At 41.3% G+C, this 13,122-nt stretch overlaps 1 protein-coding gene across 4 annotated transcripts in view; it reads left to right on the top strand.

Moving 5' to 3' along the window:
* UNC13B (unc-13 homolog B) overlaps window positions 1-13,122 on the top strand; it is a 219,705-nt gene that overhangs the window by 119,730 nt on the left and 86,853 nt on the right. For 2 of the 4 annotated variants that reach the window (XM_075079700.1, XM_075079699.1), the window contains exons 2-4: window positions 513-535; window positions 7,026-7,072; window positions 12,343-12,421. In XM_075079700.1, coding sequence (XP_074935801.1) covers window positions 513-535; window positions 7,026-7,072; window positions 12,343-12,421 — 149 coding nt within the window. The remainder of the gene's footprint in view (window positions 1-512; window positions 536-7,025; window positions 7,073-12,342; window positions 12,422-13,122) is intronic. The other 2 variants (XM_075079702.1, XM_075079701.1) reach the window with 1 other exon arrangement.

Genomic DNA, 13,122 nt, shown 5'->3' with positions numbered 1-13,122 from the left:
AAGCAAAATGTGTTGCGTGGGAGCTATCATTTTCCTCGTAACGGGCAAAATGTACAGGGGCGAGGAGGGAAGGAGGGGGGATGCTTCAGATGCAGGCAGTGGATGCAGTCTGGGGGAAAGGGGGAACAAATCTGTTCCTCTCTGTAATAAATACAGGTTCTCTTTCCAATGTGGTAAAGAGCAGCTCCAATTCTGTGTTAAGATTACTTGAAATTCTTGAGTTAATAAAACAGGAACTGTAGCTCTAAAAATCAGCTCTGAAAAGCATATGTTCTAATGCATGTGCAGTTATGGGTGAAATTTGATTAGCTTAACTTGAGATTAATTGCTAGAGATTAATTAACTCATCTATGTCCTAGGAAGCACATGGGAAAACTCTTCGCTGCACAAATGTTTTATCAACTTGCGGCAAATGTTTACCCCACTTTCTGAAATAATTTTACAGAGCTCATTGCAGAAATCTGGTATATTAACTTCTTTTTCCTCTCCTTATTCTCTTTGTTTCTTCACAGAAGGAGGTAGAGGAGAGCTCCAGGTTGTACATGTTGTCCCTTGTAACCAGCATCTCTTTCTGAAACTCCTATGTGTGTGCATGCCTTGTGTTCATGTAGCCAATTGCTCCTGCTGAGGAGCTGAGATTCAGTTTAGCATGTTGTGGTTGTCAGGGAATTGTTAACACTGTGTGTGAGTTAAGAGTCTGTTCAGTGCGTATTACCTTGTACAAAGAGGAAAACATGAATGCTTGGAGTGATCTCCTTCCTCTGGTGCTCTGTGGGGTGTGTGTAAAGTGCATGGGCACCATGCTGGCAGAGTGCAAATTGTTTATCTTGTCTTCTCAGGTCTTCTTTTTTATGAGTCTTGTTTAAACCAAGTATTTCCTCATTTTTCCTCGGTTATATTATTTCATTCCATCTCTATCTGGTTTGTAGACTAACAGCAATTAAAGTCAAAAGTACCACCTATGGGCAATAAAATTGACATTAAACAAGACTATGGGCACTGGGAAGTGTCTGCTGTAGGACCCGAGCCTTTTTAGCTAGCTACAGGCTGCACTTCGCTTTGAGCAGGGAAGTGCCCCATGGGAAGAGCAGGATTTTTCCCTTAATACTTACAGCTATTGCCTCTCCACTCGTGGACCTTGTTATCTCTCTGCTTACCACCCTGTGGGCAACAGGTAACTTTCCCCCTGAGAGGATCCACAGAATTTTTTTGTTGGCTTCTGTGTAACATCTTAGTTTTTGTTTGCAACTATACCTCATATAGAGAAATTTCTGGCTCTTAGATTCTCAACTTTTTTATTTTCTTGAATCTATGCTGTGTGAATTCAGTGCCTGCTGTCTTTCTGCCTCTCCCTTAGTGGTATGAATCAGGCTAAATCAGCTTCCTGGAGCAGGCTGAACATTGCATGGCTTTGGGGCCTCCGTGCAGATCTCATCCTTTGAGTTTGATGAATTTGCATCTCTAAGTTTTATTGGGTCATGTATCAACAGTTTTGTTTAATTCTTACTGGCAAATGTCTGTCCATTAATGCTTCTTCAGGAATGCAGAGACATCCATGTCAAATATTGGTGTCACATTCTGTCCTCTTCTGGCTTCAGTGCCAGAAGATACGTCAGGTGGCAGGAGCTTCTTTTGGGGGTCTTCAGTCGTTATTTAAATTGATGCTGTTGTAGAATACAGTGACTTTAAAACAACCCCTTGGCTTGCTGCAGCTTTGGATTCTATGTAAAACATACCATACTTGAGTCAATGAAGACACTGAACCACGAGACCGACTAGTTTAATTGGGATGATTTAGTTCAGTCTGATTCTGCTAATATCCCTAAAGAAATGGTCTAATTAGGCATGACCAGAAGTTTAATTTAGACAGTGAAACAGTTGCTCCTTGTTGTAGCCTGATTCAGATTAATCTATAGCTAAATTGAGGTCTTTGAGGTTTAATAATGAAGCATGATATTTGAAAACAAGTTGGGAAGATTTTCAAAACAATTCATTATTGATTTTTCTTATCTGTTTAAATAAAGCAACTTTCCATGTTTTACATCTATTTTTTATCTAAGAGGATAATGTGCTAGACACAGTACTTAACTGTGATGGAAAGTTACATTGTCAGAAAGCCTTTTATGTGGAGAAATGGATTTATGTGGAGAGGGCGAACAGATCTGGGCATGTTCTTCCTTTTCCTTCTGGTGCTTCAGACTTGGTGAATTTCTTTTTTCTCTTTTTGATACCTATGTGTCCATTTTATGGACTTTCTCCCCTACAAAGTACATAATTGTTTGTTCTGTCCATTGAAACATCTTCTTGTGTATGAGATAAATTGTGAAATTTACAAGTTTCAGCTTGGTTAAATAACTCCTCAAATTACTTGTAAGTCTAGCTGCTGCTTTTCCCGAGTAAGGAAAACTCCTATTAGTTTCCTTTTTAGGCTTCACTAAACATTGCCTTCCCTATGACTGAAGACTGCACCTTAAATGACCATGTCTGTTGCCTTGTTTAATCCAGGGTATTAAATTTATATGACCTTGTCACTGGCATTATTTTGCTAACTGGTTCTTGGTTGATAAGAAACTTTAATTACTTGGAGAAGACCTTTCAGCAACTGATTGCAGCGTGCATTACTACGTGTGGCAAGCACTTTCCTGGCCGAAGGTATTTGTTGGACAGTGAGTGTAAAACTGTCATCCATCAACATCAGAAATTAAAAAAAAAAAAAGATGTGATGGGCTGTTTTGTTTACGTTTGCTTCTCCATCCGTTCAGTGCTTCTCTATGTGCTCACTGGAGATTTAAAAAAAATAATAAAAATTTCAGATTCAGACTGGCCTGGCATCTTTCAAGGAGAGATCAAGTGACAGAGCTGTGCAGAGAACTGAAGCATAAGACAGCAAAACACTTTCTGTGACATACAGCATGGGGATGTCTAGGTGTTACATGTGTCTGCTTTCCCTTTGCCCTCCCATTTGTTTCAGGAAGGATGGTGCTAAAAACTCTCACAGTTGTTCCAGTGTTCTCATCTGCCCATCATTTATCCTGCTTGCCCAGGCTCTAAGCAAGCCAGGCTGTTGTCACGGGCTGAACTCAAGCAGATCTGTGGCTGGTGACAAGGCCCAGAGCAGCTACTGGAGCCCTCCTGTGTCCTGGTACAAGTGCTGCCTTCAAGGGGTGGGAAACTCCCCAGCTGCAGCAAATCCATCTAAATAGCATTGCCATTTGCCTTCTTTAAATGAATAGGAATATATGAAGTGTTCCTACCCACAACAGGGCTGTAAACTGTGGATTACTTTGTTTAACTGGCACTCCCAGAGGTGTGTGGACCCTGTTAATCCTCATGCCAACACTTGTAGGTAATGCAGCCTCTGGTTCTTTGACTACGTGTGCCAGTACAACAAGGGACTGCAGAGGGCTTCTTGGTGACTGCCAGCCCTCTGCCACTGTGTGATATTGTGCCATTACCTCATATATAAACTTCCCAGTTTCCTTTTCTAAAACCAGTTAGGTTTGGTGTCTGCTTCTCCTTTCGAAAGGCTACTACGGAACTGTTGTGGTTAGACCCCTTCTAACTTTCATCTTCTATTTCTGTTTAGCTGCAGTTCTTCTATGCGGTGTTTTTTCCTGTCTATTGAGTAAGCACAGCAAAAGGTTCTTTTTGTTAGAATAAGCAAGCTGTTCTGTTCTCCTCCTATAGATTCATGTTTACATGGTATGCTGTTTTTGCCGCTTTCCTGTGTGTATTCTTTTCCTGTGGTATAGAATAAAGATTGTATATGCCTTTCTGAAGGAGTCTTGCCAGCACAGTACAGTGGTATTTATGCTTTTATTTCTATGGAGACATTTCACTGGACATACTGTATGGATGATGTTGTCTCCTTACATGGCTGTGTCACAGTGGCTCATGGCCAGCGTGCTGAGCAGAACTCAGGTCCATTGTCACATGCTTTTCTCCAACAAGGAACACCTTGTACGCAGCCAAATTCACAGCAGGCTTTGGGGTTCAGGCCTTGCCATTTGTACCATGTTTAATCCTCCATTGTTGCAATGTTCACTGCCATCGGTTCTTTCCACTGGGCATCTGAGTTCTGTACCAATAATTCTCCTGTGTTTGTCATTGGCAGATTTAACCAGCAGATCCTACTTACACCCACTAGCTTCCTTATTGTGTTGTCCATGCTGGCTCAGCGACAGTTATTTGTTTACCCCCCTTAAAGCTCCCTACTCCTTCCCAGTTTATCCGGCCTTATTAATGTCACATGGCATTGCATCAAAAGTTTTTGGAAGAAATAAAAATTCACTTGATAATACTTATCACAGTCTAAAGAAAAATGGTAACTGACAGACAAACAGACAGAAAAATGTTTTCAAAACTGGGGTGCCCAGTATTATATTTTTCCTGTTTTCCAATTGCCTCCATGTTAATTCTTGCCTTCATGTTTGCTCTGAAGCCTTTCGAGCTTTTGAAGCCAATAATGAGCGGAGATCACATTTCCCTCCTTCCCCTCATACCTTAACTGTGGGTACTGCATTGGCTCTTCTATCGTCTTAAGCCATCAGCCCTTGTTTGATGGATGTCAGGTGCTGGTTCTCATGATTTTCTTATGGAGAATGCTGCCTGAAGCAAATTACCTCTTTAGTTTCCTTTCAGCAAGTGATAACTCCTGTATCCACACAGCCATCACCTGCCTTTGGCATGCATCAATATTGTCACTTACTGAAAGCTCTTTCTTTTGTTTAGTGCTGTTGTACCAAGATGATTTTTAATCTTGACCCTAGAGAAGCTCTTTCTTCTCTTTTGTTTTCTTTTTATTTGCATGTCTAAAAGGCTTGGCAAAGTAATTAAAATAAATGAGCAGAAGTACAGTTTATCTGGCCTCTTGGCAATTTTGTCTTGGTATGTCTCAAAACCTGGGAGGTGATGGAGGTTTGTTTCCTGATCATGCTTCTGTCCTTCCCTGCATCCACACTCCCAGCTCTTCTCTGTTGACTTGTGGTTGCCTGTAGGAAATGGTTATTCCTCAGTTAGATAACAGCTTTCCCTGGATCTTTTTCCTCTGAACAGAGTTCTTGATGTACCAGTAGTCTCCAGGCTGCAGTATTGCCCCTGATGTTTGTGGTCTGTTAATGTTTCAAATATTGGTCACTTATATTTAGAGTTTCTCAGATAAACTGACCGAAAACCCTGTTACACTAATAACTTTTGCCAGTAAATGTTGCCACATCTGTGTTTGTCATTCTCTGTGATTCAGTATAGCTGAACCGACAGTGTCAAGCTCGGTCCAGTATAAAACATTGTTCCATTTTAGGATTGCTTTCTAGCCACAGCTCTTCCAAGTGTTCAAAAGCAAAGTAAGGCTGTCCTGCCTTGTGTGCTCTGAAGAATCTGGTTGCATTTGCTTCATGAAATCTTCTGTCTTGACCAGCAGTTGATTCAGATCCCTCTGGGGGAAATGCAGGGTTCAGGCTGAGTGGTTCTGGAAGCGCAGCTTGGAGCGGAGATGTGTAGAACATGATCTTGGCTGCCAGAGCCTGGTGTGCTGCTCTGGCTGTGGGGGAAACGTGCACCTGTGCTGGACCACGGGTCTGAGCTCCTGCCTGTTCTGCAGGCCTGTGTGGTCATGTAGAAAAGCCGAAGTGTCCATTCAGTTATGGATAATGTCATGTTCTTCATGCCTATATAAAAATAAAATATTAAAAGTATGTAGCCTTCAGATCTGCCTAGCACTGGAGTTGTGGGACTAACAAATAAAAAGTTTGGACTTTGGGACTTTGCTGCTGTACAAGTTGAGACCCCAAATAGAAACCTGTTTTCCTTGGTTATTTCTGATCTTCTTGGGAGACCTTGTCTGTCACCCGTGAACAGCCTGAGGTTGCACAGCTCAACCAAAGCACAAGACACACAAAAAAAAAAAAAAAAAAAAAAAAAAAAAAAAATCATTCTTCTGGGTCTGTGTTCTTTTACCTTGTATATATCTGGAGCCTATTTCCTGACAGATACTCCTTTACTTTGTGATGATTCTCTGGTTGCAAGTCCCATGGCTGGAAATACTTTGTTTTCCACCATGTGCAAGTTACAGCCTCTTTATACTCTTGGCAGACACAATTATCTGAGGTTGCGGTGTTAGCTAATAGCAGCATGTCTTGCTTACTCCTGTTTGAAACCAGCTTCTCTTTCAAGGAGTGGAGGAGAATGTATGAATTGTAAGCTGGAACAAAGAGGTTTCCAGTTATAGGTAAGCCATTTTCCCCTTATCTAAAACCTTTTCCGTTTCCTTGAGGTACACTGCAAGTGTTTAAACTCAACTCAAATCAGTCCACTGAAGATTTTAAAAGAAACAAAACATTACTCTACAAGTATACTACTAATAGGAACATAAGAACATGGTTTTAATTTGTGAATATGAATCCTCATATTGGTATTTTCCATCATACTGTGAGATCCCAGTTCACCTGCAATCATCTTGCAAGTGATGGCCCTTGTTTGACACCTGTTGGAAATTAAATACTTGCGTAGGAATGGGTGGAGCTGCAATGGGGCCTCCCTGCTTAGGGGGTTAAAAAGTCTTTGCATTTGAGCATGAACAAAGCTCGCACATGTTCATACAAAGTTTTGTGTTGATCACTCATTTGTGCATTTTGTACAGGTGCTTTTAATTTTTAGCATCCTCATTATGACCGTGTTCATGTACGCGGTGACCTGTAGTAACAGGAGCTCTCCAGTAACTCATGCTTCTGTTGGGTTGGAAAAAAAAATCAGAGTTGGTCTTCGAGATTGCCTTTTGAAAGAGGAGGTGCACTGAACAGGCTCTTCTGGTCCTGGCTTTAGGTGTTCAATGAAATTGCATAGCCTGTCTGTGTTTGTGTTACTTGTCCTGACCTGTTGGTCATTGGAGGCGCTTGAATACATTTCTGTATGCATTTTCCTGCATGCAGTGTGGTCCATTATACTTTCCTCAGAATACAATCTGAATACTTTTTCTGGTGTTTTTGGAAATTAATTTCATGTTGTTCTTTTTTCTTCTCCCATTTAAGGGTCAAGATGAGGCTGATCCATCAAAACCACCCTGGCTCAAAGGAGGGTAAGTGGTATTTTGAGACCTTGTTTTCCTGTCTTTATAATTACAGTGTCCTTTGAGGTCTGCAGTTCAACCTAAGTAAAAGCAGCAGTTCTGATGTTTTTAATGGCTGTTGTCAGGAATAATCACGTGGCCATACCTCGTTCAGGGCCAAGCTGCTGCTATATTTCAGAGTCTCCTTTTAAACAGTTAGAGGTAGGCTGTGCAGCTCTTCAAGAGAACTGTGGTTAAGAAAAACGTTATAGCTGCAACGTATAATCTGTAACGTGGTGGTGGCAAGTGCTTATGGCAGCAGTATTAAATAACCCTTACTGAGCACCACCGAGTGGTCTGGATGAAATCTTTTTTCCTGAATCAGTCACTGATGGCACCAGGGAAGGGAAAGAGTATCTCAGAAAGATTGCTGTGTCTTTTGCTCTTAGAAGAAATAAGTAGCTTTGGGAATGTTTCTGTCTTTGCAGTGATTTCTGTGGTCATTGTAGTAGTCAAAACTGCAGTAACTCTGGAAATCATTGCAGTTTGTAATTTTTAAAGCCGTAATAAGCATGCCTCATTTGCACAGGTGAGAGTGAGAGGCTGTGCATTCTCTGCACAACATGCTACTTGCAGGAAATGAAGCAGACAAATTCGTATTTTGTGTAACTTCAGCATGATACTCTGCTTAATGGGTGCCAGCATGGTATCTTCCCTAGAATCCTCTCTGGAAAACAAAAGACAATGACACATTTTACAAGCTGCTAGGTTATGTGCCTTGTATGCAATTAGGGCAACATGGTTCGGTGGTGGTGCACTCATTAGGAGCTGACGTAGCAGCAGCTTTGCTCTGAAATCTCAGCAAGAGGTTGGCTTGCTACATGCATAAGTTAATACCCATACTACTGAAGGAAGCTCCCCTAGTAAAATGCAAAGTTAAATTGGGGGCTTCATTATACAGCTTTCTGCTTTTGGAGACTTTGTTCTGTGATGTTGGTATTCCTGCAAAGCATCCTCCACACCTGCAGATGCCTGGAGCTGCCTAGCAACCCCACGCTTTCCTAAGGAGCCCGGGACTTCGGTGAGCAGGCTGCTGGAGAACTGGCAATAAGCAGGAAGAGAAGACAGTGATTTATTCCAACTATAAACAGCACCTCCTCTTGCTTTAACAAGGAGACAATGTACTGAGTTTATTGGTTCACACACACAAGATGATTTCCCAGCCTGAAAGATGAATATACCCACAGTCCTGAAATACTTAAAATGTGCTTCGTCAATTCAAGGCAATGTTTGCTCTAGTGTGTAATTGTTCCCCTTTCTATGCAACATACAACAAAACAGTCTGGCTACTGTAGTTTTGACAAAAGTTTGGCTTATTCACTGTATCCCCACATGCAAGGGATTTCCAGAAAAAGGTGGTTGTGGGTGGTGAACCTTTAATTCCACTGACAGTCACGTTGTGGCTTGTTATCCACAAAGTATATTAAAGCACTTACGTTTGGAGTTCTTCCTTCATATGAAGATTAGAGTAGCGGTGTCATTTGAAAGAAGTAATCATCTGTCATTGCAAATCATTTTTGCTTGCTTAAGTTTTCAAGAGTTAATGAAAACATCTGTGTGGTATAATGTATATTAAAAGATGGATGCAGGCTTCAAGCTATTTGCACTTTTAGCATAATGCAACAGTAGCTCCCAGTCTGTGATCACTGGCTTTGGAGAGATAGCTTGAGAAAAAAGTACAATTGTATTATGGATCAGTCTCTGGGTGTAATATCACATATATATATTTTTTATTTATTAGTGTGAATTGTCTTCTTATACGGAGATGCTATTCACTCTTCAATACATCACTCCCTAATAATGCTATAAATATTACATGCATTGCAGAGGAGAGTTACCCTATTACATATAAAGCTACAGTGTGCATATCTGAGGCACTGTCAGTACTTCTGCCTGTGCAAACACTGTAATTTTGTTAAGTGAAGTAGAGATTGTGCTTGAATAAAGAGGCTGAGGTAGCTGAAAGCACAACAAGCTGAGTAATTCTGAAAATTAAGTATTGCTGCTGAAAATTCTTTTTTTTTTTTAAATATAACAAGCTAAAAGCAGGTCATCTAAGTGTTTAAGCACATAGGTAATAGGATACCTTTCTTCAGTGGTGAACAGACGCCCCTGTCAAATTGTCATATGCTCTGTCAGTCTGGCTTACAACTGGTTCTGTCGTAAACCTCAGTCTATCATAAATGTTTTGCAACAAACCAGGTTGTAACTAGACATGTTTCTCCAGCACAATAACTTGTTTAGGCTCACCTTGAATTTATAAAACACGCAACTTCAATGTTTTTCTTTCCTCTGAAATGTGTCAGGGTATAACAGTTCCCTTTCAATTGAATTTGAAAAAAGTAATTATTGGTAATTGTGTAGAAAAGAAGTGTAAATTCCCAGCTGTGCCATTCACTTTGAGCAGGAGGACTGACTCTGGATTTTTATGTGTGACCATTTTGCTGCACCTTTTCAGTTTACAGATTCTCGCTTTCTGTTTTGCATATGCTTTCATAATTCAAGGGACTTGACACAAATCTTTGACCCAAAACTTAGCAATAAGCTGTACTGTGGTTTAAATAATGCTGGAATTCTTGGCATCATCTGGGTAGTCTTCTTTGACACCTATTTTACCCCAAAACAGTGTCGCTAGTATCAGAAAGGGTTTGTAACATTAGGGCAGCAGATGAAACTCCATGTTTGATCCCAGCAAGACAGTTCTTGGTTCTGATAATTTAAACACTTTATGCAGATATTTCTTATTTTTTGATGTGCATCAGATTTTGTATAATAAGCCAGAAGGGATTATTGCAGTGTAACTTGGGCAAAAAGTTTTTCTGGAATTTTCTGCTGGAAATGAGAGTAGCCGCTAGTAAAAACACCATGTAGCCTCTCTGTAAGGATTTCCAGCATTGGAAAACTGTTCTCATTCTTGGCCAAAGTTTCCAATAGTTTTAATTAACTGCTGTAAATCTCCACCTTTCTCATGTCCGAGTTTGTCTTCCATCCCCAGCTGTGAGGTCTAGTTGTCACAGCTGACTGTGGGTGGTTTGTGTTCATCATGTAGGAGCACAGAGAGCCGTGCACGGTGCTGCGGTGGAAATGTGACTCATGCTGCATGCAGAGCCAACGCAGTTCGCGCAGTTACCCGTGACTGCTCACCTTCCCACCAGGCTTGTTCAGCCAGCAGCAGCTGTCAACTCAGCTGTGGCTCGGACATGTCACCCTCCTACAACCCATCAAAAAAGTCAACTTTACAATTACAGCGCTATGGCATGTTTCTGTATATAATAGACTGTTTCCCTCTTTGACACAGCCCTGTGCTAGGCTGTGCCATGACATCCTTGTCCATCCTAGAGCATGGTCTACTATAACATAGGTTTGGTCATTGTTTGTTGTTTCCTGGATGGTTTTTTTTGACTTTTGGCTGTATTGAAAGAGGATTTGAGTAGGTCCTGCTTGCCAAGGGGTGCAGGTTGCCTCTTGTCACTTACCAGCCTCCCAGTTTTCATGGCATGTGCAAATTTATAGTGGTAGTTTGGTGTCCTAGATTGTTTTAAAGTTTAGCTCCATGTGTGTCTTTTAATGCAGTGAGAACAGTTTGACCCAGACTCCTAGTTCCTGTAGTCGTGGTGTCTTAAGGCACTTCAGCTGGGTGTGGTGTACCAAATCAGCAAAATACACAGGTTAAAAGTGCCAGCTGGCTTATCATACAGCTGCAAAAAGGTGCAAGCCAGCATGGTATGGGGTGAAAACAAAGGGTTAAGGATAGAGAGGCAGAAGATTCCTTTGCAGTCTCTGTAGCCAAGAAAAAGGCCTCGGGAACCATTTTCTTAGTGTTAGCAAGGCATGAGAGCAACGCGGAGATGGGGAAGCTGAGTGAGACACAGAGAGGGGCTGTGGGTTTTGGCTGGCGGCTGGATGATCATTGCAGGGAGGGAGTCACTTTGCAGGTCTGTTCTTCAGTTTGGGACAGATACGACAGGAGCAACAGCAGTGAAATGTGTGCTCAGTTTCCAACCTTAGCAAAGGCCTTATAGATGAATGCAGTTGATTTACTGGGGGCCTTTAAGATGAATTAACAGACCTTCTTCAAGCACAGGCTTACATCCATATGGTGTTACCAGTGAACTGCAGGATCCAGATACAGCTATCCAGGCTGGTCTTGTCAGGAGGAATGAGGTTACAGTGTTTTATTTCAGCAGGCTCTGAGTGTTGCTGGCGTAATAGCCCTTTTGCTCCATTGCCACTTCCACCAGCAAATGGCAGCTCTTTTGTGTAGAGGTCTGCATGGCTTGAAATGCTGAGCACCAGAATGGTCCCTTTTCTAGAAATAAAAATAATCTCCTTTTTCCTCAGATGTGAGGTTTTTCCTAACAATTATATGGACCTCTAGGGCCAGGATTAAGTATGTTCTAGCCTAGAATCAGATGACAGGTAGCAGCATCCTGCCCCTGGGCTGATCCACTTTGACATGCTCCCTACCAACCACTGACAACAGGCAGGAACATCTGGGTTGTTGCATGTGAAGAAGATAACCACTTAATAATTCTTTGCATTAACTTTACATTTCCTTGAGTATAATCTTCTGCTTGATTTTGCTTCTTTCAGTAAAGCATCCACCTCCTTACCCTGCCAACCCTAAATTAATTAAATGGAAAGCAAGGTGATGGATAAAGACTGGAGACAGGATGTTTTCAGGTTTCCAAAGTCTTTCTTGCCATGTAGTACTCAATGCCAGTAGTAAACTATAAACTGAGCTCTCCCTAAGGAAAAAAAGGTGCTCTGGAAGGAGAGGCGTGTGGCTCAGTTACCACAGGCTAAGCTGCATGTGAATGACTGCTATGGAGCTCTGGCTCTGCTGTTTTTGCCAGATCTATGCCCCACAGAAGCCGTAGGGTCAAGGCTGGCTTCACCCACCATGATGGCAGCAGTGACTCTGAAGCACTGGGTGCTCTGCAAGCATGTGCCTAGCCTATTCTGCGCTGGCTCAGACCTGAGAACTAAGAATAGGGAAATGACCTTTTTTCAGTGTTTTAACAACTTTGGTTTATTATTAAGTTGCATTTGCAGTGACCTGATTCTTTCCATTCTCATTGACTATGATATTAGGAAGGAGACTGATGTTTTAAGGAAGTTTTTTGGTCGTCTGTTTATACTGTCTCTTACTGCTTACTGAGATTTTTAGTGAAAGTGAGACTCTTACTGCTCACTGCTGAGATTTTTAAATCTTTTTGTTTTTCATCCTGAATTTCCAGGCCTGCAGGTGGTCTCTATGGCATTGATAGCATGCCTGATCTACGCAAAAAAAAACCAATTCCACTCGTCAGTGATCTGGTAAGAGATTTTTCTTCTGCTACACAACTGTTAGTGCAAGTGGCTTTACTTTTTGGCATATGGTAACATTCATTGTCACTTCAGGAAGCTGAAGGTTTCCTCTTTAGTTAAATTATTTCTTGCAGTAAGGGGTTAGGAGTTGTGCTTGGAAAAATTTCAGTGAGAATGAGCTCCAGTTTCGCAGACAGTTTCATTCATTTGGCAAAATTAAGATATTTTTCATGTTCTTTTTCTTTTTTATTCTACACAACATATTTGATTATTTTTAGGCCTGCATTATTTTTAAATGCTTTCCTAAAAATCACATTTTGGGGAAAGTTACAATGTCCATGTGAGTTTTGGCAATCTACCAGGAGATTGGAATTTCAGAGAATAGACAAATGAGCATATGTGCTTGGATTTTTAAAGTAATTCACAATATTGCCAGTAGGCTTCTGTACTGAAGAAGCACAAGAACCAAGCAAGTAATGAGGACAAGTTTCATATGCTTGTGTGATATGGTGAAATAAGGCTTCTGTGGGACAAATGGTTTTCTGTTGGCTGCGTTTAGTACACGTAGCGATTTCATACTTGGGAGAAATGCTGTGACTGCTGAAAGACCAAAGTTTCCATATCCTGTAATTCCTGTGAAAAGATGCATGCAATTCTCTCTGCCAGCTTTTGCATGGGAAGCTTAATATGTGGCTTACTAACTGCTTGTG

This window comes from Phalacrocorax aristotelis, chromosome Z, assembly GCF_949628215.1.
Source record: "Phalacrocorax aristotelis chromosome Z, bGulAri2.1, whole genome shotgun sequence".
Taxonomy (NCBI): domain Eukaryota; kingdom Metazoa; phylum Chordata; class Aves; order Suliformes; family Phalacrocoracidae; genus Phalacrocorax; species Phalacrocorax aristotelis.
The sequence above is the reverse complement of the archived record's forward strand: the minus strand, read 5'-3'. Positions and strand labels throughout refer to the sequence as shown.